Here is a 25,306-nt window from a genome sequence, read left to right on the forward strand (position 1 = left end):
GTTATATGGTTACCACCCACCATAGTTAATGGTTTCCTGGTGTAAAGGAAACCATTTGGCTTGTCACTCAGTGTATAGTCACCCATAGGCAGAAGGAAGAGGAAAGAATGAAGGAAAGAAAGACAGAAGAGGGAGTGTAAAGTCACTCGTAGGCAGAAGAAAAAGGAAAGAATGAAGGAAAGAAAGACAGAAGAGGAAGGAATGAAGAGAGGAAAGGGCAGACACCCAACGCAACACCTATATTATATATATATATATATATATATATTCGTGTTCGTTTTTTAAAGGCTCCAACATGCTTGCATGTGTCGGCCTTGGTCACCTAATGGCGGCTCTCCACGCTGCACGATCCATTGCAGCCTCCTTGTTCAGTCCCTTAACCCTAAGGTCACACTTAATGACCTCGTCCCATGTCTTTCTCGGTCTACCCCTCATAACCCCACCCCCAATATTAACACTTCTCACCTTCCTCACCCAATTATCATCCCCCATCCTCTCCACATGTCCAAACCACCTCAATCTACCTCTCCTCATCACAACACCAATACACTCCAGTCCCATCCTACCTCTCAACTCTTCCATTGTAAACCCAGCCCCTCCAGGCCTTGGACGCAGGGACGCACTGCACATCCACCTAATCATTGTCATTTCTGTACGTCTGAGCCGGCGAATGTCTTCCTCCTTCACTGCCCAGGTCTCACTGCCATACAGCATTACACTCCTAACACATGCTGCATACAAAGACCCCTTAGCACGTAGGGAGAGCCCTCTCAATGTCAGGAGAGGCAAGAGCTCCCTGAACTTCTTCCAACCACTTCTCACCCTAGCCACAGAGCTAGCTCCAGCCCCACCTCCAGCACATAACATGTCTCCCAAATAACAAAACTCTTCCACACACTCAAGAGATTCACCAGCAAGTTCAATTCTTTCACGTCTGACAATCTCCACCTGCTCACCCCGGCACGCCATACACATAAAATCAGCATTATCTCGCAGTCTACCTCTGATACCACTACATCTCTGATGCACCCATTTATCACACACACCGCACAAGATGGAATTACTTCCCACGCCCTTGTGGCAAACTGCACATGGCCACTCTCCCTCGTCTTTGACAGTACCGCCACCAACCCTAGATATCATCACTTTTGTTTTATCTGCATTTACCCTTAAACCCTTTTGCCCCATACCATCTCTCCACTTCCTAAACCTTTCCTCCGCCTCCCTTTCATTCTCTGCAATCAACACCAAATCATCAGCATACAACAACTCCCACGGGAGTCCGTTTCTAAAGTCACGTGAAAGGGCTTCAAGTACCATGATAAACAACATGGGACTCAAGACTGACCCCTGATGCACACCAACCTTCACGGAAAACTCATCACTCAAATCTCCATTCACTCTCACCTGGGTGTGAGCACCCACATACATGGCCATAACCACCCTAATCAGTCACTCCTCCAAGCCATATATATACACACACACACACACACACACACACAAACACTGCCTATCTATCTATCTACTGCCAGATGCCATAATCTCATAAGGGGTGGCCATTTGACTCTGAGTTATTTGTTTTACAGGGAGAGGCACTAACCCTCCACCAACCCACTTGTTGAAATGTAGGGAGCACGTATGGTTTGGTTATATGGTTACCACCCAGCGTTGTAAATGGTTTCTTGGCTTGCAGGAAACCATTTGGCTTGTCACTCAATGTAAAGCAATAAGAAGTGACAGGAAAGATGGGAGAAATAGAAGAGAGGAGGGCAGGCACAGAAAATGTATGGTAAAGGCTAAGGACGAAGCAGGCAGCACTACATCAAGTGAGTGGATGATGGTCGCCACCACCTACAACACACACACACACATGGTGTACACATCATTATATTATATTCTGACACCTGGTGGTTTAGTGGGTAATTAAGGCACTCCAATTGGATTGATCCTGTGCAGGTTCATATCCAAGGGATGGTTGGGGTTTATTGTTCACTTACTGCTACTCAGGGATGTGTGAAGATGGTCACTCTCATCTTAAATGTCCAACTTGACTAGCCCTGGGTTCCTTCACTCCTCATGGGGTGACATAGGATTGGATGATGGATGGATGGATATATATATCATCATCATCTCCATCCGGACCTCCTTTCCCACCCTAGGGCAGGGTGAGGAGTAGCAATGTCCAGACAGCCCAAGTTTGCCCAATCCAATGGGCCACACTTACATTCACTCATCATTCAAGCCCCTGGAATCCTGGACCTATCTGATACACCAAAAACTTTCACCACATTCTGCAGCTTCACAGAAAATTATCCAATAGAGTCAATCCGGACAATGTCACGTTAAAAAGGGGTGCCAAATCCCTGATCATGCACTTTTTCTCACAACATTCATCAAGCCAATTCGATCTCTTGTCAGTCTCCCTCATCCACATACACTCATCCATCATATCCCTCCACCTTCTCCTTGGCCTCCCTCCTTCATATTCGCTCAGATATACCTTTTTCACTACTCTGTTGTTATCCATTCTCTCCACAAGCCCATACCATCTCAGTACACTCTTCGATTCTGGTGCCCATAGACTTCCTCACTCCGCATCTTTCACGAATCAAATTATTTCGTATCCTATCCACTCTCTGTACTCCACATACATTCCTTAGCATTCCCATCTCCACAGCTCTCACTCTTGACTTTTCATTTTCATGCCACACCACAGTCTCACATCCATACGTTAAAGTTGGCACTAACAATCCTTCGTGTAAGCCTCATGCAGCTGCAGCACTCGGTATTTTTCGGTCTACATCTTGCAACCCTACCCTTGATGTTCACACTTCTCATCTTCTGCATCCAGTTGTCAACCTCTCAACATGCCTAAACTATCTAAATCTAAACCTTCTCATCACAACACCATTACACTCCAGTTCCATCCTTCCTCTCAATTCTACATTATCAAACCTAGCCCCCCCAGGCCTTGCATTCAAAGACACACAAAACATCCATCTAATCACTACCATTTCTTTATGTTTGAGCCTACAAACATCCTCTTCTCATACTGCCTGGGTCTTGCTACCGTACAGCATTACACTCCTAACACATGCCCCAAACACAGGTCCTTTAGTACAGAGGGAAAGCCTTCTCAGTGTCAGGAGAGGCAACAGCTCCCTGAACTTCCTCCAACTATTCCTTACCATAGCCACAAAGCTAACTCCAGCCCCACCTCCAGCACATAACATGTCCCCCAAATAACAAAACTCTTCCAACATACTCAAGACTCTCCAGCATTTTTAATCCTTCACGCACGATAATTGGAGCCTTCAAAAACGAACGAACAAACACTCTCCGACACACCGCACATACGATATCAGCATTAGTTCACAGTCTACCTTTTAATGCCACTACATCTCTTACACAACCGCTTGTCATGAAAACAGCACAAGCTGGAGTTACTTCCCACACCCTTGTGGCAAACTGCTGATGGCCATACTCCCTCTGCTTTGACAGTACAGTACTGCCACCAGATGTAGACATCATCACTGTAGTTTTTTCTGAATCATCACAAAAGAGCCATCGTAACTCAGATCCCCCCTCCAGACACAACTTTGTCATCTCTACTGTTTCAGGGTGAGCTTAAATTTCACTGTTATTACCATTATTCTTGTACAGTCAATACTTTTTATGCCTAGTGATGATCAGTGAGTGTGTATTAATGTGCTTGGTGGTGGTACAGCTTTCAATAGGGCCATAATTGGGATGTGTAAAAATCTAGATCTTCACCCCTCAATAGTCATATCATAATGGGCCTTATGTACCATTTATGCAGTTGCCATTCATGCAGCTTATCTCCTCCCCACCCCCATTTAACCGTGCGCATGGCGTGTCTACTGTATTTCATACAAATTTATCACTTTTCACTGTTAAAAGTAAGCTACGTCCTGAGACTGGGAAAACACTTACATGAGATATAATGAAAAAAATTACAGATAAAGAATACTAAAATAAAACTTTTTCATATGAAATCGTGGAGATTATAATAATCATAAACCTCATTAACAGGCCTAAAGAAGTGTATTGCAAACAGAGTCATTGCTTACCACCTGTATATACAGTATAATGCTAGAAACATTCAAAGTAGAATACTCCATATTACTACTACTGTTGCCCACCTACATGGTCTAATCAAGATTACGTACGACACAATCAGGAATCCTTAACCCTTTCAACCCAGTGATGTCTTTCAGTTTATTCATTCTACCTCCAGATTATTTTATTAAACTTATGAATAACTTCTCATACTGAAGGGGTTAATAAAGGCTATATCAAACCACTCCAATTCAGAAATTCTTCTAATCTGAATAAATGCATCTGAAAGTAACAAAGATGAAATACTTCACCATCAGACTGACGGGGTTATTCACGATTTCTTAGTTCACCATATTATTAAACGGACAAAACCTTGAAAAAAAGGTGGAAAATTAAGATCAACAAAAACTCTGTACTGTTTAAATCATACAGTATATCATTCTCTCATTAACACAGCCTAAGAATAATCCAACGTATTTAAACATTGCCTGGGGAGTCAGCAACTGTCAAAGATAAGGATATGGTTTAAAAAAAAAAAAAAAAAAAAAAAAAGGAAACTTGCCTGGGGATAAGTAACTTCTGTGAACAAGGGATTCTGTCATTATTAGTTTTAACCATCTGTAGAACGTCTATCTATCTATCTATCTATTGCCAGACGCCTCAATCCCGTTTGGGGTGACCACAAACAAATCGCCTCCAAGTCGCCCTGTCCCCCGCCATTTCACTGCCCTGCTCCCAACTCACACCCCTCTCTCATATACCTCTCCACCCCATCCCTCCATCTCATCCTCGGCCTCCCCCTCCCTCTTCCCCCCTCCACCTCACTCACATACACTCTCTTCGTCAGTCTTTCACCCTCCATCCTCTCCACATGGCCAAACCACCGCAGTGTGTTCCTCATAACGCTTCCTATCACATCCACATCCACACCACAACGCTCCTTTATATCCTCATTCGTCAGCCTGTCTCTCCACGTGACTCCACAGGCTCCTCTTAAATAACTCATTTCCACTGCTCTCACTCTTGACTTGTGTCCTTCCAACAATGTCCAAGCTTCACTTCCATACGTTAGAGTTGGTATCACAATACTGTCATGTAGTAACTTTTTCACTTCCATGCTCACTTCCCTGTTTCTTATCACTGCTTTCAAGGAACCAGCAACCTTTCTTCCCTGCTGTACCCTTTCAAGCACTTCACCCTCCAAACCTCCATCCTTACTCATCACACTACCCAAATACTTAAACGTACTCACATTTTCCAATTCCTCACCATCTAACCTCGCTGTACATTCACTAACTTCACCTCTCTCAAAGACCATCACTTTACTCTTCCCTACATTCACCTTTAGGTTCCGTTTCTTACACACTCTCTCAAACTCATCCACCAAGCCTTGCAGCTCCCCTTCGTCTTCACTCAACAACACAGTATCATCTGCAAACAACAGTACAGGGAGTTTCCAAACACTATCCTCTCTCACCAGGGCCACTCCAACAGAATGTTAATATGAAAATTTTCATACTGTAATTTACTGGATTAATGATAACACGAGACAAATTAATGCAGATACTTTGAATAACTTCCAGCCTCGACATTAGAAGACATCTTTATAACAGATTAACTGGGGAGAAAAGGTGGACAGCACAGTATATCCAATAGTTTGTTATATAAGACATCAGTTAGGGACCCACTATACCAGACCTAAGGTCAGCTTATTTAAAATGGTCCTGTAGGTACCCCACATAGGAAAAGTTGTAATGTCAATAAATAAGTACTCTATGCATCTGGCTTGTATTCCTTGATATTTAATAGACCAATATGTAATACAGAAATAATGTTGGTCCTCATTTCAATAGTTAATAATGAAAAGAAGAGGACATATTGAGCCTGGGTTTGGTATTTAACACATTTGTCTGGCAGGTTGACGGATGCACACCCTAAACTGGACCTTGGTTCGATACTGTATATAACAAAAATTATCCGATGTGGTCAAGGGGTTCGTTATATCTGAAGTCCGGTAAAAATGGGTCTATTAAACCGAGGTCTTACTGTAGCATAGGATCAGAATTAAGTTTTGAGTGGAATCTGACCCAAAAGCATAGCAGCCCCACTGATGTGATAAGTGACACCAAGTCATTCTTTTACCAGTCTAATTCTAATAAAACATGCCTTTCCTCTCTTACCTATATCCTGCAGTCCAGCCACCATAGACTTTGCCCTTGCCCGCCCAACACTTAGAGTTGTCTTGGGGTCACGGGGCGGGGGAGCAGGTGGGGCCTGAGATGATCGCACTATACGTGGAGCAAGCAGGGCCAGGCAGGGCAGGGCAGGTAGGGGAAGAGGAAAGAAACAACACACAAGGATAAAGGTTAGTCGCGGTGGAGCTTACTTTTTAGAGGAAGCAATTGGTACTTGGAAGTTCTGGGCATGGGTTAATGGCTTGTACAGTTGGGTACAACAGTTTGCCTAAAATTTCACCTCTGCTATTTCTCACTTTCCTCTGCTGAAAAATACTCCTGAACAAAGATAGGCATACTATGTTACTCATCCCATTAATAATCTTCTTTGATATGATGCACAGGAAAGTGACAAAAATGCCCTACGTGTGATGCAGATGCAGTGGACTACTAAGCAAACTTTTGTCCCTGACAATGCGGTACTTCCAAAGATTTTTCATCTACCTCAAGTTTTGATAAGAGTAATGTTTTGCATAATTATGATACTGGATAAGTTTTGTTGAGTTAGAATTTAACTTTCTTCTGTGAACTATACATACACAAACTGAAATACAGTTCACTCAACAATCTTATCCACTGCGTTATGATGCAATTCAGTGTGCCAGACTGTCTTCTGATGATGGTCCCGTTACCATCTTACGTTTCTATAAAGCAAAATACCTTCACTCAAGCAACATAATAATCAAATAAGAATAACTACTTATCAACACTCACATCAAAGATTCTGGAATCATAAGGTGAATGTAATACTGTAATTCATTACAGAAACTTAAAAGATGCTTATATTCTAATATTATGCCACTTCATACTGAAGCCTCATAATTTATGTATGTTTGCAACCACCCTAGACAATTTTTTGGACTGGTCACCAAACAACAGATATACAGACAGGCAGACATATACAATGGGGTATTTAAGTTTATTCCTTCAGGCATCCCCAATATGAATTAATCACTTGAGTTATTATACTAGGGGTGGCTGAGAGATGGGACTTATGTGCACCATGGCACATATTCATACTACCTGCAACCATCTGTGACTGCCTTATGCCATTACTATCATTTAAAAATTGAAGTTGAATATACCAAGTTCAGAGGTAAACTTAAAAAGGCAATTGTACATGGCTTCAATACTCTGGCAGTTTCTTAACTGTATTTAACTGGCCAACTTCCCACAAATGGGGACAAAACAGAAGACATTTCTTAATTCCAGTATCTGAACAAATGTCTCTGATCACTGCTTAAAAATAAAAATTCACTTTAAGGGTATAATGAATATGATTTCATCACAAAGAATCAGTGACCTATAAGGCAAAAGAGGTTACAGCAGTCATTCCCTTACAACCTATATTCAGTATATACTATTTGATTAACTTGATCACAAACTGGTTAGAGCCAAGTATAGAGAAAATTTTTATGCAATGAAGTGCACTGTGCTGAATATCAGTGAATGCAAAGATAATTACATAAAACATAATGAAACAGAGATCCCATCACATACAATACTGGTTTATCTGGCTCACTCAAATGCACAAATGCTGTCACAGCAAAATGCAGCCAAATAATTCTTCAAAGTACAAGCCCCAAAAGATTTCCAAGTGACTAAAAAAGCTTCCAATACCACCCTGTCAACTTAGCAGGTTATATCATCTGAACACTGCTGAGGATTCTATTAAAAACAAAATAATGAAATAAATATCCCATTATTACTCTTTTGAAGCTGCAGCAACTGGACAATAACCCAAAGATAATGTCCTTGATACACACAAGTGCAAAACAGTACAGGATTAGAGCATCAAAGAGATGCATGAAATAGAAAAGAAAGGGGTAGATAATAATTTCTCTGTGTAAGATTTAGGTCTTTTTTAAAAATACAGGTTGGCAAGAAATTACTTCTCTACAGTTCTCAATTCTCAAATTTAAATATTCCTTGAAAATTTACTATTACTACAAAACAAACAAACAAACAAACAAAAACTGAAACTGGTCCAGAATATTCCCCATCAATCAGATGAAGCAAGAAAAGTATTAGTGCCTCGTTTCTTTTACTCGTTTCTGATAAACATATTTAAAGTTATTATATTTATATATATCTATATATGTATATATATATATATATATATATATATATATATATATGGCTGTAAATATACTTCTTTAATGTGGTACACGGAGGAAACATCCAACTGGTCCTCAACAATGATTCAGATAAGAAGCAAAAAGCTGCATTAAGTGAGGCAGTGATCACACAAAGTACCTTCTTACAACTGACCTGAGTTGGGTAGTCCTTCAAAATATTAAACTTACTTAATCTACCCAGTATAAATAAGAGAAGCCTGCATATTGCTAACTCTGCCTGTCTTTGGTTAGCATCATATAAGTTCACTCTGACTGAAGTCTGCGGCTGCTTTAAATTGTGCTTAAGAGTAGTGTATTTCAAAAATTCCTGATTATTATAAAAAATATATTTTAACATTAATGTTAGATTAAAAAACAAAAACTCCTCTGCAGGTAGTGGATACAAACACCAAGAGGTCAGAGGTCATTACTAGGGAAGTGAAAGGTTGTCACTTCAAACCAACAAGACACTACATTCCCAATTATATTAATAATGAAAAAATAATTTTGTATTTACATGTGAAGAAAAATCAAACTGTTAGGGACCAAAGATGACTCACTTGAGTAAATCAGCATTCAAAAAGAAACTCCAATGCTGGTACTCACATGCTTGTTAGCAACTGAGCTGAACAGGAGGTGTACACCTGGGTTACTCAAGTCAGCCAAAATAAGGGGGAAAAAAAAAAAAAATCCTTCAATTAAAAAAAAAAAAAAAAAAAAAAAAAAAAAAAAGTGAAAAATACTGACAAGCATTATTTTTCCTTTTTCCTTCTTTTGGCTAAGAGTGAATTATGTTAGCTCGAACGTGCTGTTAGTGTGTGGATTCCAAAAACCAAACTGCATGGGCAATGGATTCTCTTTTAAAACTTAGCAAAGATCTGTGCTTTAGAAATGAACACAAAACAACTGTCAGATGTTTTTAAATCATAGAAATAACTGATAACTACAAGTAATAAGAGTACATGATGGTAAAAGGGGACAGCCAGCTCCTCCCACAAAAAAGATAAGTGTAAATGAGGACACATAAAAAAGATGAGTGTAAACGATGATACTTTTGGTGTTGAAACTGAAAAGCCTCATCAAAACCGTTCTAACTGAGCAAACCCTGTGGCATAAAGATACTGGACTGATTCCCCTGGGAGGGACAACAAGTCCAAAACACTTGCAGTATTATGCTGATCCCCACTGTGTTATGACGAAAAACATGAAACGATGTATAATGTGGAGTAAAGTGTTACGTTGTGTACATGCGTCAGCTACAGCATTATTGGATTTATGTCTGCTTGAGAGTCGGGATGAATGGCATCTACAGTGTACTCCTGTACGCACTTTCACACTGTACTCTGAGTTGTCTGTAAGTTGGGGGTCTGCTCTCCAGGAGTTATGGCTAAGGTTTAAATTTTAAACTGCAAGTTTGAAGATGTAAATATGGATCTGATGTTTGTATCTGCTGCATTTGCTGGTAGCAGAAAGCTGGTGTGGATAAATCTGTAGTACCTTTCAAGGGAATTTTTATTTGTTTGGGTGCACATGTATGGTGGTGCAAGTTACGGAATGGACATTGGGGTTGTTGGTTGTTGTGTGATAATATAATACATAGTCTTCCTTTCACACCTACATAGTCCTTACCTCATTTTTTCTTTTCTTTTTTTTAATGTAGGAGTTTGGTAGGTGATACTTGTACGCATCTAATGATGTATAAACATTAATATGATATGTGGTTGACATGCTGATGACAACTAATGCCCTTTAGCAAAAACAAGCAAGGCTGAGTTAAGACAAACTAAAATAATGGGGTTGAGTGAAGCAAAAGTGTATTATTGTTTTAAACAAGAGGTGTGTGCTTCGTAACAGTCAGATACACTATGTCTTAGGCCAAGAAAACTTGAGTACAAATCCACAAAAAATGTGACTTAAGAGATTACAGGTGAGCAAAAATAATTGTGTACATGCACACAAAATGTCCTATCAAGATGCTTACTACTGCTTCAATGTATTGACTGATAAGCAAAATCACAAGACAAAATCATCTTATGTTCAAATCTTCACAAAAATATTCCAGTGCAGCCAATCATTCATATAACTACACTGTCAGTAGATATCTTATGATATAAAATTATTATTAACTCCTCAGTGTTTACTACACCCTGACACTGAAATAATGAGTAACTGAACCCTTCTGATTCAGTGCATTGATGACACTGCACTTATTTTGTTACACAAATTATTTACGTCTGTGGTAGGTGGGGGCGCTCACCATCCACTCGCTCATTCAGTGCTGATCTCGGGTGGCTGCCTTTTTCTCTCTTCCTTCCTTCCTCTTATGTCTGTCTTTCCTTCTTTCTTTCCTCTTCCTTTTGTCTGTGGGTGACTCTACACTGCGTGACAAGCCAAATGGTTTCCTGTACACCAGGAAACCATTTACTATGCTGGCTAGTAACCATATAACCATATTATGGTGCCTGGTGGTTTAGTGGGTAATTACGGCACTCCAGTCGGATTGAGCCAGTGCAGTTTATATCCATGGGGTGGGTAGTGTTTATTGCTCACGTAATGCCACTCACAGATAAGCGAGGCTGGTCTCTCTCATCTTAAATGTCAGAACCAACTTGCCTAGCCCCGGGCTCCTACGCTCCCCATGGGCAACACAGGATTAGATGATTATGTATGAATGTATGTTATTTTGCAAATTGTCTTTCATAATGGTTATATCAGACATTTTTATATACAACTGTATACTCTTGATAGTACACTCAAACATATACAGGTACACTATGGTACAGGCACTGTGCTGACATGTAGTATTGCTGTGCACCCTAGGTGGTGCAGCTACAACATCCACCTGCGAGCCAAACCCCCTCATATTCCCTGCACCTTGCCGTGTGATGGACCCTGGTACAATTTAGGGGAGGCACTGTATACTGTACTGGGACATCAGATCTCTAAGTGGCGTAGCTACGTACTGAACTGTTCACATAGGACGGCCCCACAAAAGCAGTTGCTTACCTGTAGCAACAGGTCTGCTCAGCCAGACTGACCAGATTAAGCAACAACAACAACAACTTGGGCATATCTGAAGCAAAGCCCATCCCCTATTCCTAGCTGCTACATTCAAGTGCATTTACACACTGCAGTGGCAGACACAAGTAACAAGTGTGCAGCTACCATCAGTTCCTGGAGGTAATGCCACAAATACGATGAGCTGATATGTGGAAAACAATCATTGCTCTTAAGCAAGGATCTCAGCCAAAAGCTCCTTAGGGTTCTGTCCTTTTATCAGTTCTCTTGCTAGTATTTATCAATGAATTTCTGTGTTATATATTTAGCTTTATCCACTCACATAATGATGACTATCACTTTTCCATCCCTTCTCACAGTATCCATCACAACAGTCAATAGAGCAGTCATGGAATGAGGCTCTGGTACATCTAACTTCTGATTTGTCTCTTATTTCTCACTATGGCAAAAGACACCTTGAACTTAATGCCTCAAAAAAAGTCAACTGCTCTCTCTCTGAACCTGACATTCTTCTAAATGACTATTCCTTTACCTTCAACTTCATACAACTCCTGTAAATCCTTCATCATCTCTCAATTATCAATGGTGTCTTTTTCTCATGGTCTATGATGGAAAGGGAAATATCACTTTTTTCACAAAGGTTGTGTGCAAAAAAAAAAAAAAAAAAAAAAAAAAAAAAAAAGTAAATAACTCCATGCTTTCTTTGTCCCTGTTCAGTTGCTGACTCAGTAAAGGTACCTTATTTGCTTTTCCATAGAGTACAGCTCTCATTCTCTTACTAGGGGGAGGGAGTCACCACACACAGCATTTCTAAACTGGGACAACACAAAGGCACTTCAAATTACTTTTGCCTAGCCCTGGGCCTCTGTGCTCAAAATATACAGGTTGAATGATAGACAGATACAGACAACATATATCTAAGGGGATAAAGAACAAATACCAGCACCTATGTATTTCCTGCACATCATAAAAAATTACCAAAAGGAGGGTATTACAGCACATCCAAATGATTACCCAAAACGAGAATACAGAAACACCAAAGTTGGGTCCCATACTTTCCGTAAGCCCAATAAAGTTCGGTAGGTTTTGTGTGGAATGACAGGAATGAATGAAAAACAAAAATGAATAAACATACCAAAGCTTCAAAGAAAGAAGATATTATGTAAATAAATTGTGCGAAATGAAAATAAGAGGAAGGGGGGGAAATGGATGACAAGGGAAGGAAAATGTAGCTGGTGATGAAGAATGATAAATTGTCAAAATCTGATGAAAGCGGACACTGTTACAGGACAATATTTGCTGAGGAAAAATATGGCAAAATATTTGTTTCTTTATTCTTGCTACTGTCAAACAATTTTTTTCATATTATGAATGACATCACCTACTGAGGGTGTTAATGAAGACTGTATCTAACCCCTTCATATCGAAAAGTCTCTCTTAAACTGAATATATTTGCCTGAAGATAACAAGAATATGCTAACCAAGACAAAGGACAACTCTGATGGCCATACCCACCCAAACACATCTCAAAAGATGTGTCCTTTGTCTTTTAATACATCCCAAACAATCCCATATACACATACCAATGCCTCTGACATGCCCCTGTGGGAGTGACAACAATTAATGGAAGTGAAAGTGTGATGTCCACAAAACCACAATAGAAGCCTGCCAGATTTCATCTTTCAAAAACGTACAAAAATCAGAGAGTGACAGTTTACAACACACTGGGTCTGGTTGCCTCTATGGGTGCAGCAAAAAGACATCAGCTGTGGCTGATGATATGTATATTGCCTGGGCTAATGCCAGATATTTTTGCTTCAAAACTGGGAAACTTCCAACCATCCTGGAGTTACATATTATGCTATGGTGAAATGACGGGTGAAAGAATGAAATAGGATAACAACACAAGAAGTACATTGGCTCGAAAAAGATTGGTATCAAAAGTACTGTACTGTATAGTGACTTAGGTAAGGTGAGTGACTAGTATGTATAGTGGCTCATGGAAGGTAGGTGAGTGAACAAAAAATTGCTCCTTCCACGAGAAAAACAAAATACAAGAGAGAGCCAAATTCAAGATCCGATCATTTCGAGATGCTTGGACGCACTGCATTTGAAAGACTGGAGATCATAAGAAGCAGAAGACAGTTCCAGAGTTGACCTATTGTATAAATGAAGGACTGGGAGTAACAGTTAACTCTTGCATTAGAAAGTTGGACAGAAAAGGGATGAGAGTTTGCTGCAGACGGGTGCTACGCGAACGTTGTAGAGGTGGTAGAATGCATGAAGACAGTTCAGAGGAGCAGTGACCATTGAAGTAGCGATAGAAAAGAGATAAAGATGCAACAGTGTGGCGATGAGACAGAGGTTGAAGGGAGTCGGTAATAGGAGGAGAGTTAATGAGACAAAAAGCCTTTGACTCCACCCTATTGAGAAGAGCTGTATGTAGGAAGCCTCCCCACACATGAGAGTTGTACTCCACACAGGGGCAGAGTCAACAATTGTGCAGGGGTAAAGAAGGAATGGAGTCAGCTTAGCACACCTAATCTCTTGGAAGCAGATTTTACAAGAGGTGTAATATGATCTTTTCAAGATAAGTCCCGAGTAAATGAAACCCCTAGCATGTTCAAGGATGATGCTGGAATAAGCTGAATATACATTAGTGGATATACCTGTGGAAGATTCTGTCGGGTTGATAGGTGTAAAAACTGAGTCTTTGATGCATTAAAAACAACCAGATTATTTTTACCCCAGTCAGAGATACGAGCCAAGTCAGACATTAGGTGTCCCATAGCCTCATCCCTTGTTTGTTGAAGTAACTGCTGAGATGGGCATTGCGGGAACCGAATGGAAAGGTGAAGGGTGGAGTCATCAGCGTATGAGTGGATATGGTTAGATGTACAGCTTAGAAGGTCACTGATGAATAAATGGAGGAGAGTTGGTGATAGGAGAGAGCCCTGAGGAACACCACTGTTAATAGATCTAGGAGAACGATGGCCATCTAAAACAGCGGCTATAGAACGACCAGAAAGGAAGCTAACGATGAAGGCACAGACAGAAGGACAGAAACTGTAAGAGGGCAGTTTGGAAATTAAAGATTTATGCCACACTCGATCGAAAGCCTAGCTTTCGCCAAAGTCTCGAAAGAAGGATGACCAGGAGTCTGAAAGGTAGGTGAGAAGATCGCCAGTGGAGTGTCCCTGACGGAACCCATACTGACTATTAGAAAGAAAGTTGTGATAGGAATGATGCCTTAAAATTTTTCTATTAAGAACTGACTCGAAAACTTTTGAGATACAGTATATTAAAGCAAATGGACAATTGTTAGAGGGTTGGGAATGGTCACCCTTCATTGGGACTGGCTGAATGAGAGCAAACTTCCAGCAAGAAGGAAAGGTACAAGTTGACAAACAAAGGCAAAAGAGTATACCTAGGCAGGGTGTAAGCACAGAAGCACAGTTCTTGAGAACAACAGGAGGGACTCCATCAGGCCCATATGCCTTGTTAGTATTGAGGCCAGTGATGGCAGAAAATACAACAGCCGAAGAAATTTTAATGTCAGCCATGAAGAAGTCAGAGGGGGAAGTGATGGAGGAACAGCACCGGAATCGTCTAAGGTGGAATTGGAGGAGAAAGTCTGAGCGAAGAGATCTGCTTTATCAGTACAAGAAATAGTTACAAAACCATCAGAGTAGAAAAGAGGAGGGAAGGAAGATGAGGTAAAGTTGTTAGAAAGGTTTTTGGCAAGGTGCCACAAGGAGCAGGAAGAATTTGAGTCGGAGAGTTGAGATCATTTAGTACGGATGAAATTATTTTTAGCAGAGCAAAGAACAGACTTAGCAAGATTCCGGGCAGAAATGTAAAGATGATGTGATTCAGAAGTGGGTTGGCTCCAGTACCTTTTGTAGGCCCTCTCCTTGTTGTGGACAGCATTAGAACAAGCGTGATTAAACCATGGCTTTCTTGCGTTAGACAAGGGATACGAGAAAGGAACGTATGCTTCCATGCCCGAAAGAATAACCTCCGTAATGCGTAAGGAACACTCAGATGGCTCCCGGCCATGTAAGCATTAATCATTCCAGGGAAAATCAAAGAAGCACCGCCTGAGGGCCTCCCAGTTTGCGGCTCCAAAGTGCCATAGACGACGTTTCTTTGGAGGGTCCACAGGCCGTACCGGAGTGATAGGACAGGTTAAGGTGATAACGTTGTGATCGGAGGAGCCCAACGGAGAGAAAAGATTAACAGTGTAAGCAGAAGGATTAGTTGTAAGGAAGAGGTCAAGTATGTTGGAGCTCTCTCCAAGGCGGTCAGGGATACGGGTAGGGTGCTGTACAAGCTGCTCTAGGTCATTAAGGATAGAAAAGATGTAGGCTTGTTCACCAAGTGGATCAGTGAAAGGAGAGGAAAGCCAAAAGTGGTGAACATTGAAATCTCCTAAAATGGAGATTTCAGAGAAAGGAGAAATGGATAGAATGTGTTCCATCCTAGAAGTAAGATAGTCGAAGAATTTTTGATAGTCAGTAGAATTAGGGGATAAGTAAACAACACAGATATATTTAGTCAGAGAAAGACAGGAAAGCCAAAGCCTGAGTGTAGAGAATTCAGAAGAATCGAGTTCTGGAACACGAGAGCAAGATAAGTCATTGTGTGTATACACACAACAGCCACCTTTGGCTTTGAAATGGGTATAGAGAAAGTAGGAGGATACAGAAAAGGGTTTGCTGTCAGTTGCCTCAGACAGCTGAGTCTCAGTCAGAAAGAGAAGGTGAGGTTTAGAGGAGGAGAGGTGGTGCTCAACAGAGCAAAAGTTAGAGGAAAGGCCACGAATGTTGAAGAAATGAAGAAGTGAGTCATACAGTGGTTCCATGCAGCTCAAGTCGTCACCGGGAGAGGGGAGGAAGGTGGGGGCATTTATGCCCCCCCCCCTCCGCCCCCGGGACTCCGAGGCTGAGTGTTGAGTAGCCATGATTTTTTTTTTGAATTTTGGAAAAGGAAGTGTAGTGTGTACTATGCATGTTGTTTGGTGTAGACAGTTTGAGAAATTTGTATTGGAGAGCATACTGGCCTACTCTCTGTGTAACTGAGACACTGAAAAAGTTCAGCAAAGGGGGATGGTCAGAGACTAATCCTAAGGGCTGATGAAACGGGAGCTCCAGCTCTCCCTGTCATCAGCTTTCCATCCACCTCGGGAGTACTGCCCTGCTCAACTGGTGCTACATTCTACATGGTATAAACTGGCTGATTACATAATTATGAATCCACACAGGTGTAAGCAGAGAACCGAGGGTAACTAAACCGATACTGGATTGCACAGAGTGGTATACAGCTGGAAGAATTTTCACACCAGCTGTTTAATTAAACCTCTTGATTTAAATGAATTTTGCAAGTCAAGAAATCTGGACCTGCTGCCTTGCCTATGACAAAGAGGTTTACATTGCAACTGAAACTAAGGCAAGGATGAGTACAAAAAAAAGCTGTACCCTGCCATCAAGTTACATGATACAGCTCTGTGAAACCTGATGCAATCTTTTGACTGATGTGACATACAGGAACTGTATTCTTCCTGCCAACAATGGCCAAGTTTAACAACTTTCCCAAGAGCTGTCAGTACCATTAAAACAAAGGATCCTATATATACAGACTGCAAAGCTAATGACTGGTAGGCTAGCCCAGAAACCCCATATTCTGACACCTTTGTCCCAAATCTTCCCCAACTGAAGAAACTGTACAATATGATAATTCAGAACCAGTCAAAGTACATGAAAGAAAAATAATGAGTGTAGAGTGGACAGTTAGTAAGAAGACCAAGATAAGGGAAGGGAAAGGAAGGGACATCATGCTTCTACCTGCATGGAGTTTTCTGGGCAGAGTCTGGCACCCACGTCTAATTGTTCCCAAGTGGTGGTGTCCAGTTGGTGGCTTGTGGGGAGTGAAGGTGGATGATGGTGGGCCGGGTGTCATAACCACCATCTGCACCAGGTCACCGGACTTTCGGATCAGTGTCACTACGTGCTCATGTGATGCCTGGGACACATCCTCTCCATTGATCTGAATGGTTGAGGATAAAAAGGCTGCACTGTAGTGAACATCCACCAGATAATTCTGGTATATGAAATTATTGAATATTCTGCACAAATGTACCCAGTCAAGGTATTCAAGGATGGTTTTAAAAGTGTGTGTCTCTTGTCTGTGTGTGCATTCGGGGTTTCTCCAAAAGAATTCCAATTAATCTAAACCCTCCTTTACAGAGTCCTAAGTCTAACCTTAATTAGGTAGTCGCCTTTCTTGAGTCCTGCCATGTCAGCAACACCACCAGGATCCACATCATCAAGGTACTGAAGGGCCGGGCCACGCTCATGGGGTCGCTCCATCAAAGGTGATGTGGCTTTGGCACCACGAAGCACAAACCCAAACCCTTTCTTACCACGATGTAAAACCACTGTGCGGGGCTCATTCACACTGTTAGGTACATTGGGACATTTATTACTCAACATGCTCAGGTCAAACTAGTAATATTTCCAGATTAGTAAATTATGATCCTGTTTAAATTAGTTGAGAGGGACAGTAAAATATAAATATCTTGGTAGGCACATTAACCAAACAGAGTTGGCATAATAGGAATCAAGTGTTACGAACTTTAAAGGTTTGTAATATGGCTGTAGAACAGTCAGGACATTCATGAATTTAACATTCATGGGAGGCTGAAAATTTCTACTACCAGCAATATCACTCATATCCACTTAACATTCCCAGGAAAATTACCTATAATACATAATGAAAAAAACCCTACTCAGTGATGAACACAGCACATTAATGCATAAACACTTTAACCAAGTATGCAAGCATGATGTGCAAAGAGTATAGGCATAGTGCTTTCTAGACACCTGTACTGGGTGTAAAGGAAGCATACTGTACAGTGTGTGAGTGTACAGGTAGGTTGTGGTAGTGCCCAGGTCTTCACATCAGGAGTGTAGGGGTCCAGGACTGAGCTACCTAGTCCTGACATTCAACCAGAGAGTGACCTCCGTGACCAGTTGTTCACTCCTTGAGTGGCATTAGGCATAAATCACAACCATCCATCAGATGTAAACCTTTACCGATCAACTCCAGACTGAGTGCCAAAATCCACTCAACCACCAGGCATCTACCTGGTTATATGGTTACAACTAAGCCAAGTAAATGGTTTTCTGGGTTACAGCAAACTATCTGCCTTGTCACTCAGTGGAGAGTCACCTACTGACAGCACCACATCAAGTGGATGGATGATGGGAAGCCCACCTATCACAATTGTAATTCCTTAAGTCCCTCTCTGGCACAGTGGTTGTCTCTCATGATGCAAGCACCAGGTATTTATATATTGTACTGAGCAATGTAATAAAAAAATCTTGGGCTTGGTAGAAATTTAAATAAAACCTTACGTGTATTAATTGTCCGGTACAAAAAAGAATATTAATGGATATAATAAATGTGTAAGAGAAGGCTAGGTATGGAAGATGGGGATCTTGAAAAATTGACAAGGGATTGAATTGGATGGATGATGTGCTGCAATATACAGACATGCACATGAAAAGGGATGACATCCCTTTTTTCATTCTACACCGACAATGACTATCCAGCAAGTGTTTGTGAAGCACATCAGTTTCTGGCATACTGTGTAATATTTCTTTTTTTTTCTCTCTCTCTTTCTTTGCTTGTGGATCCTAACTCACCAAACCACACACCAGATAGAACTGTAGACACTTTATAAACAGATTATCTGAACAACATGGTCCAGGCTGAGATCCTCCTTAGAAACCAGAAACATGAAAGAACTTAAAAACACAAAATTCTTTAAGAACTATAACAATATGTACAAACACCACAGATACAGATTACTTGCACCAAGAAATATAAGTACTCACAGTCAATGAACATGGGAAATATACAAGTTACTGGATCAGCACTAAATCCAACTCATCCTTGTATCTTTATGTTCCATTTAAAAAACTTGCCAACACTACCCAGACTGCCTAACAACATCCCTTCTCCACCATCCAACACTACACTTTACAAACACACAGCCTACACAGGTACCTGAAATTAACAGCCAAACAGACATTCATCCCTCAGCATGTACCCCTGCCAGAGCAAGATGAATTGTAATGTGGATCTCACCCTTTCTGCCATAGTATCGAGAGCAAATACAAAACTTGAACAATGCATAATGCCCTCACCACACTCCAGTCCCTCACACCACAATGCAGTTACCCACCTCACTCTAACACACGACAATCCTTGCATGTAACTTCAACAGAATCTCTGGGGACACCTGGCTGAAGTGGAAAGTTCCATGCAGTCTATCAGATTTAGGGTCTAATGATCCAGAGGCCCTATTAACAATAACTCACCCCATCTCCTAGGTAAGCATCAAGGATCATGACAATACTGAACCAAGACAATGAACATGAGTATGCCAACGATAACGATGATGAATATTTCGCTGAAAATCTGAGATCTGCTTTGCTGGACTGTTGGACAAACAAACGTCCCTCATGGCACTACCTGAAGGAGTGCTGGCAGCAATATTACTTCAAAATTTACCAACACAACAGATTTTAATGAACAACAAGAATATTCTTCGTCATCATCATCATGCGATATATTAAGAAAACACTGTTCTAATACAAAACATTCACTTAACCTTTCACGTAATGGGGTGCGCGTAAACTCTGGCTGTGGCGCGTAACTCTCGCTCAAGAGCTTTCAGAACAGTCGCATAGAGATATTTTACTTCTAATGCTTGTAGGAAAGTTACTATTCACCATAGAAAGGCCAATTTGGTCTCATTTTGAAGATGAAGAGTTTTGCTCTGTCATACATTATTCAAAAAGACAATATATACAAAATAAAATGCAAAAAAGTGAGTAGAAGTTAGCTGACATGCTAAAGTTTTACACTGTCCTTTAAAAAAAATATTCACAAAAAAAAATAATAACAATAACAATAATAATAATAATAATATTTTTTGCTTCAATACATAGCAGAATAAATTTCCTTTCCAATAATGTATTATTTTTGTATATTCTTCAACAGTAACGCAGTATAAATACGAGAGAAAAAGGAGCATAAGTGTTCGGCGGGAAGTCAACGGGGGTACATCCAACCTGCAAGGAACCGCACAGAACACTGAGCAGAGCAAAACAATTAAGCACGCATGCACGAGCTATGGCAGGCTTAGCTCCGCCCACTTTTGCCCATCATCCACCAAAAGTGATGATTCCCTAAATACTTCTATAGAGATTATATCGGATGATGAGCAAAGTTGTCACACTGACGTCAGAGGTTGACAAATGAATGACAGGCCAGCCCATCATCAGTATGTGAGTGAGTTAATATACAATAATCCCTCGATTATCCGTCATAACAGAGCCAATGGCATGACCAGATATAAGCAATATCCGGATACGGACCAATATCCTGTACTGTATCCATACCCTACCTATATCCCTACCTAACCTATATGTACAGTACCCTTCCTAATTTTGGCATTGTTCTGCGGTCTTTCGGATGTATCTAGACACCAAACACACACTGCAATATGCAATATACTGTAATCCTAAACACTATGAAAACAATGCATTTAAAAAACATATATATATACACTGTATACTGTATGCACAGTACCCCCTTCTAATTTTGGCAGTGTTCTGGTCTTTAGGCTCTTCTTAGACATCAAAACACACAATGGGAATATGCAATATAATCCTAAACCGTAAGAAAACGATGCATAAATAAACAAACAAACAATGTGCAAATCTGTACCAATATCTACAGTAACCCTCCTGATTTTGGAAGTGTTCTGAGGTCTTTCGGCTGTTTTTAGACATTAAAGCACACATTACAATATGTGATGTAATCCTATAAAAAAATAAAAAACTACCAATATGCACAGTACCCCTCCTAATTTTGGCAGTTCTGCAGTCTTTCAACAGTATTATGACATCAAAACGTATATGGGAATATCCAGTGTAACGTTAGACACTAGGAAAGGAATGCATAAATAACAATAATCCACAAATATCCTACCTATTATGCACATTACCCTTCCTAATTTTGGCAGTGTTCTCCAGTCTTTCAGCTGTATTTAGATATCAAAACACACATGGGAATATCCAATGTAATGCAAGACACTAAGACAGCAATGCATAAACAACATAAGTCCACAAAAAAAATCAATAAAGATGACAGTTGCAGTATTTTTAACTCTTTTCAGGAAGCGTTATGAGGAACACACTGAGTTGGTTTGGCCATGTGGAAAGGATGGAGGGTGAAAGACTGACGAAGAGAGTGTATGTGAGTGAGGTGGAGGGGGAAAGAGGGAGGGGGAGGCCGAGGATGAGATGGAGAGATGGGGTGGAGAGGTATATGAGAGAGGGGGGTGTGAGTTGGGAGCAGGGGAGTGAAATGGCGGGGGACAGGGCGACTTGGAGGCGATTTGTTTGTGGCCACCCCAAACGGGATTGAGGCGTCTGGCAATAGATAGATAGATAGGAATTCAGAAAGTTTCTGAGACAGCAGGAGTAATGGCTGACTCCATGACACAAAGAAAAACATTTCTTTCAATTTCAATATGCCCCCTGGTAACTGGTTATATTGGTATAAATTGTATACCATCATCTTTGCTGGCGCTTATACTCTAAGCTAATAAAAATAGACAAAACTGATGAGTAAAACTACAAAAATGCATTGAGAATGAACTTGTTGGAGTGTAAAAAATACCTTCAAAAAACTTTCCAACATCCTAGTGCAAAATTCTGTCTGCACTATGCAAGAGCTAAGCGTATGTCTAGATGCACAATTTCAAGAGATTTTTTGGGGTGTTTTTGGAATTTCGATATGACCTATAGTACAGTGAAAACTAGATTATTCAGGATTCAGAACATCTGGGCCGTGACCAAATGGTTCAGTGGTACGGTAATCTATCTATCTATCTATCTATAGCCCGACGCCCTAATCCCGCAAAGGGTGGCCCAGACAAAACGCCTCCAAGTCGCTCTGTCACCCACCATTTGACTACCCTCCCCCCAACTCACCCCCCCCCCCTCCCTCATATACCTCTCAACTCCATCCCTCCACCTCATCCTCGGTCTACCTCTCCCTCTCCCTCCCTCCACCTCAGCTACATACAGTCTTTCATTCTCCATTCTCTTCACATGTCCAAACCACCTCAGTGTATTTCTCCTAATCTTCTCAACCACATCCACATCCACCCCACAGCGTTCCTTCACTTCTTCATTCGTCAACCTGTACATAAAATTATCCATACGATGGCTCCAGTTTAAACTGCAAGCATCTGGTTGCTAGCAGGCGAGTCACAGATAAATGAACGTTAGCCTACCCTCACCCATCCCTCCTGCTCACAATCGATCACAAGGGTGATGGGGTGGAGTTTTGAGAGGTGACTGATAACCTAACCTAACCTAGCTTAACTACCTAATAATTTAACCTAACCTAACCTAACTTGGGCTCATGTTGGGAAACTGGGAAACAAAATCCACCTTTGAGTACAATAAGTAAGTTTCTTCCACTATGCCGGAAACAATCGTAGGTACGGCTTAAGGAACGTGATGATGATAAGAAAGAGGAAATCTTTCTGCCAGAGAAGGTAATTTACCATCCTCAAAATAGTCAGAAAAATACAGAAAAGAAACTGAAGGAATATGAATTGAATTGGTAAGGTCTTTAGGCAGTATGATTAGACAAAAATTTAAAGGTTTAACAATTTTAGGGGAAGAATGGAACAAAAATGTTGCTAATCAGAAAAAAATTACTCTTTCATCCCACATGTTCTCGTAAGTTACCATTCAGTTCCACAATCCTTGTTCGATATCGCGATGCCCAACACATTTCAGACTGACTTAGCATGGTTATTTCTGCTCCTTAAGGTTAAGTGTACTTTTACAGCTCATTCTTTTGTTCGTTCTTATGTGTATGTGTGAAAGAGAGAGTATAGATATAAACAATAATGTTTTCCATTAACTCCTTCATAGCTGACGGGCTTGAACAATGCTTTACTGTACCGGTGTCAGTGACACTGAGTTAGAATGAGCTATAAAAAACTACGAAAATTATGGGAAGGGAACAAAGGTCACTGGTATGTTTACACGACCCTACTCTACCATCCCATGCAGTCAGGCAGTCACTTCATCCTTTTCGTCCATATGTTTACATGCTAATGTTAACATGTATCATAATTATATTGATTCTTTCATAAATCATAGCAAATCACAGGATGGGTTTGGGGGGTGGGGGGGAAAGCCAGGTGTGCCAGATGAGTATTTGCACATCTGTAAGAAAAAGTAATTGATTTTAGAACTTTGAAAAATGGTCCCCAGGATGACCACAGGAGCACACAAATTTCTGAACTCATGGCCAATAGCCACTGAGGGGGCTAACATTGGCTTTACTTTAAGCAGCAGAAGCACCTTACCAAATCAGTTCTTCCTGATGGTCTGTTATTTTTTTCTGATTATTTTTGGGTTGGTAAATAAATGTTTCTTGTTAAATCTGCTTCCCCACTGTTTTCAGCTGTTATGCTATGACAACTCTTGTTTGATTCATTAACATAATGGAAGAAGGAGCTGTTTTAACCTAGGCGATTAACTAAACCTGGCAAAACCTAGCTTAACTGTACCTAATATTTTAACCTAACCACCAGCTGGGAAATTGGGAAATGAAATCCATCTTTGAGTACGTTGAGTTTCTTCCATTGCGCTGGAAACTATCGTAGGTTCGGCTTAAGGAACGTCATGGTAATAACAGGGAGGAAATTTTTCAGTAGGAAAAAGTAACTTACCAAACTGAAAATAGACAGAAAAATACAGAAACAGGCTGGAGGAATATGAATTAAATTGGTAAGGTCTTTCTGCTGCTTGAAGTGTACATTTACTGGTAAATAAATCAGTCTAACAGCACTTTTGTTTTGTTTCCGCCGGATTAATCGTGATTTTGGTCTATTTGGGCATCCTATATAGTCTGGATAATCAGGCTATCTCTGTATTAAAACAAGTTGCAAAAAACTAAAAAGGCTCATGCAGGGATGGTTGGCGAGGCACGGGTGGAGGAGGACTGAGAGAGAGGAAGAGAGATAACTAGGCAGGCAGTGGTGAGCATGGGGAGGGAAGAGGAGGGATGGGGGGGAGGGAAGAGGTTGCCATGGGACTTTCACCATTTGGTGAGGAGGTGGACGGGATCTCTTGCTCTGCTGGTGGATTAGGCTCTGTGTTACTCCTCTGAGGGCAGTATGTTCCCACCGATCCAGCCGCCCAGGGAACTTTCACCATTAAGTAACGACCCGTACAACCATTTCTGCTCAGCTTGTGGGTTATGCTCTGTTTTCTTCACACGCTGCCGGAATGTTACCGGTGATCAGGATGGCTGGGGGATTTCGAACATTTAGTTGAGATCCGTACAGCCAATCTCGTTCAGCTTGCAGGCTATGCTCTGTCTTCCTCGCACACTGCCTGTGTGTTACCAGTGATCGCGGTGGCCAGGTGATTTCGACCATACGGTAAGGATCCACACAGCCATTCTCGCTCAGCTTGTGCGTTATGGTCTGTTATCCGCACGTGTACAAAGAGGCTGCTGAGCCACGGAACAGACTTTTTTTTACTTTGTAGGCTGGCGGGACACCGAAGCCGTCACTTTTATGTCCAGTTACAGACAAATAAATCCAGATAGTTATAATAGAGCCAAGGCCTAATGAACGGATACAGAGCATGGCCGGATACGGACCGTCTGGATAATCGGGGAATTATTCAAACTCAAGTCTGCTGACCCAGAGAGCACTTTAGTAATAAAAGAAATGATCAGTAACTATAC

General features: G+C 41.0%; 1 protein-coding gene across 1 annotated transcript in view; it reads right to left on the reverse strand.

Moving 5' to 3' along the window:
• Prosap (SH3 and multiple ankyrin repeat domains prosap) overlaps window positions 1-25,306 on the reverse strand; it is a 228,102-nt gene that overhangs the window by 12,263 nt on the left and 190,533 nt on the right. The window contains exons 12-14 of the mRNA XM_080280039.1: window positions 17,710-17,905; window positions 17,293-17,494; window positions 6,261-6,368 (exon numbers count right to left, since the gene is read on the reverse strand). Coding sequence (XP_080136165.1) covers window positions 6,261-6,368; window positions 17,293-17,494; window positions 17,710-17,905 — 506 coding nt within the window. The remainder of the gene's footprint in view (window positions 1-6,260; window positions 6,369-17,292; window positions 17,495-17,709; window positions 17,906-25,306) is intronic.

The sequence above is a fragment of the Coenobita brevimanus genome, chromosome 82 (genome assembly GCF_032717465.1).
Source record: "Coenobita brevimanus isolate Jiangsu-jjx chromosome 82, ASM3271746v2, whole genome shotgun sequence".
In the NCBI taxonomy this organism is placed as follows: domain Eukaryota; kingdom Metazoa; phylum Arthropoda; class Malacostraca; order Decapoda; family Coenobitidae; genus Coenobita; species Coenobita brevimanus.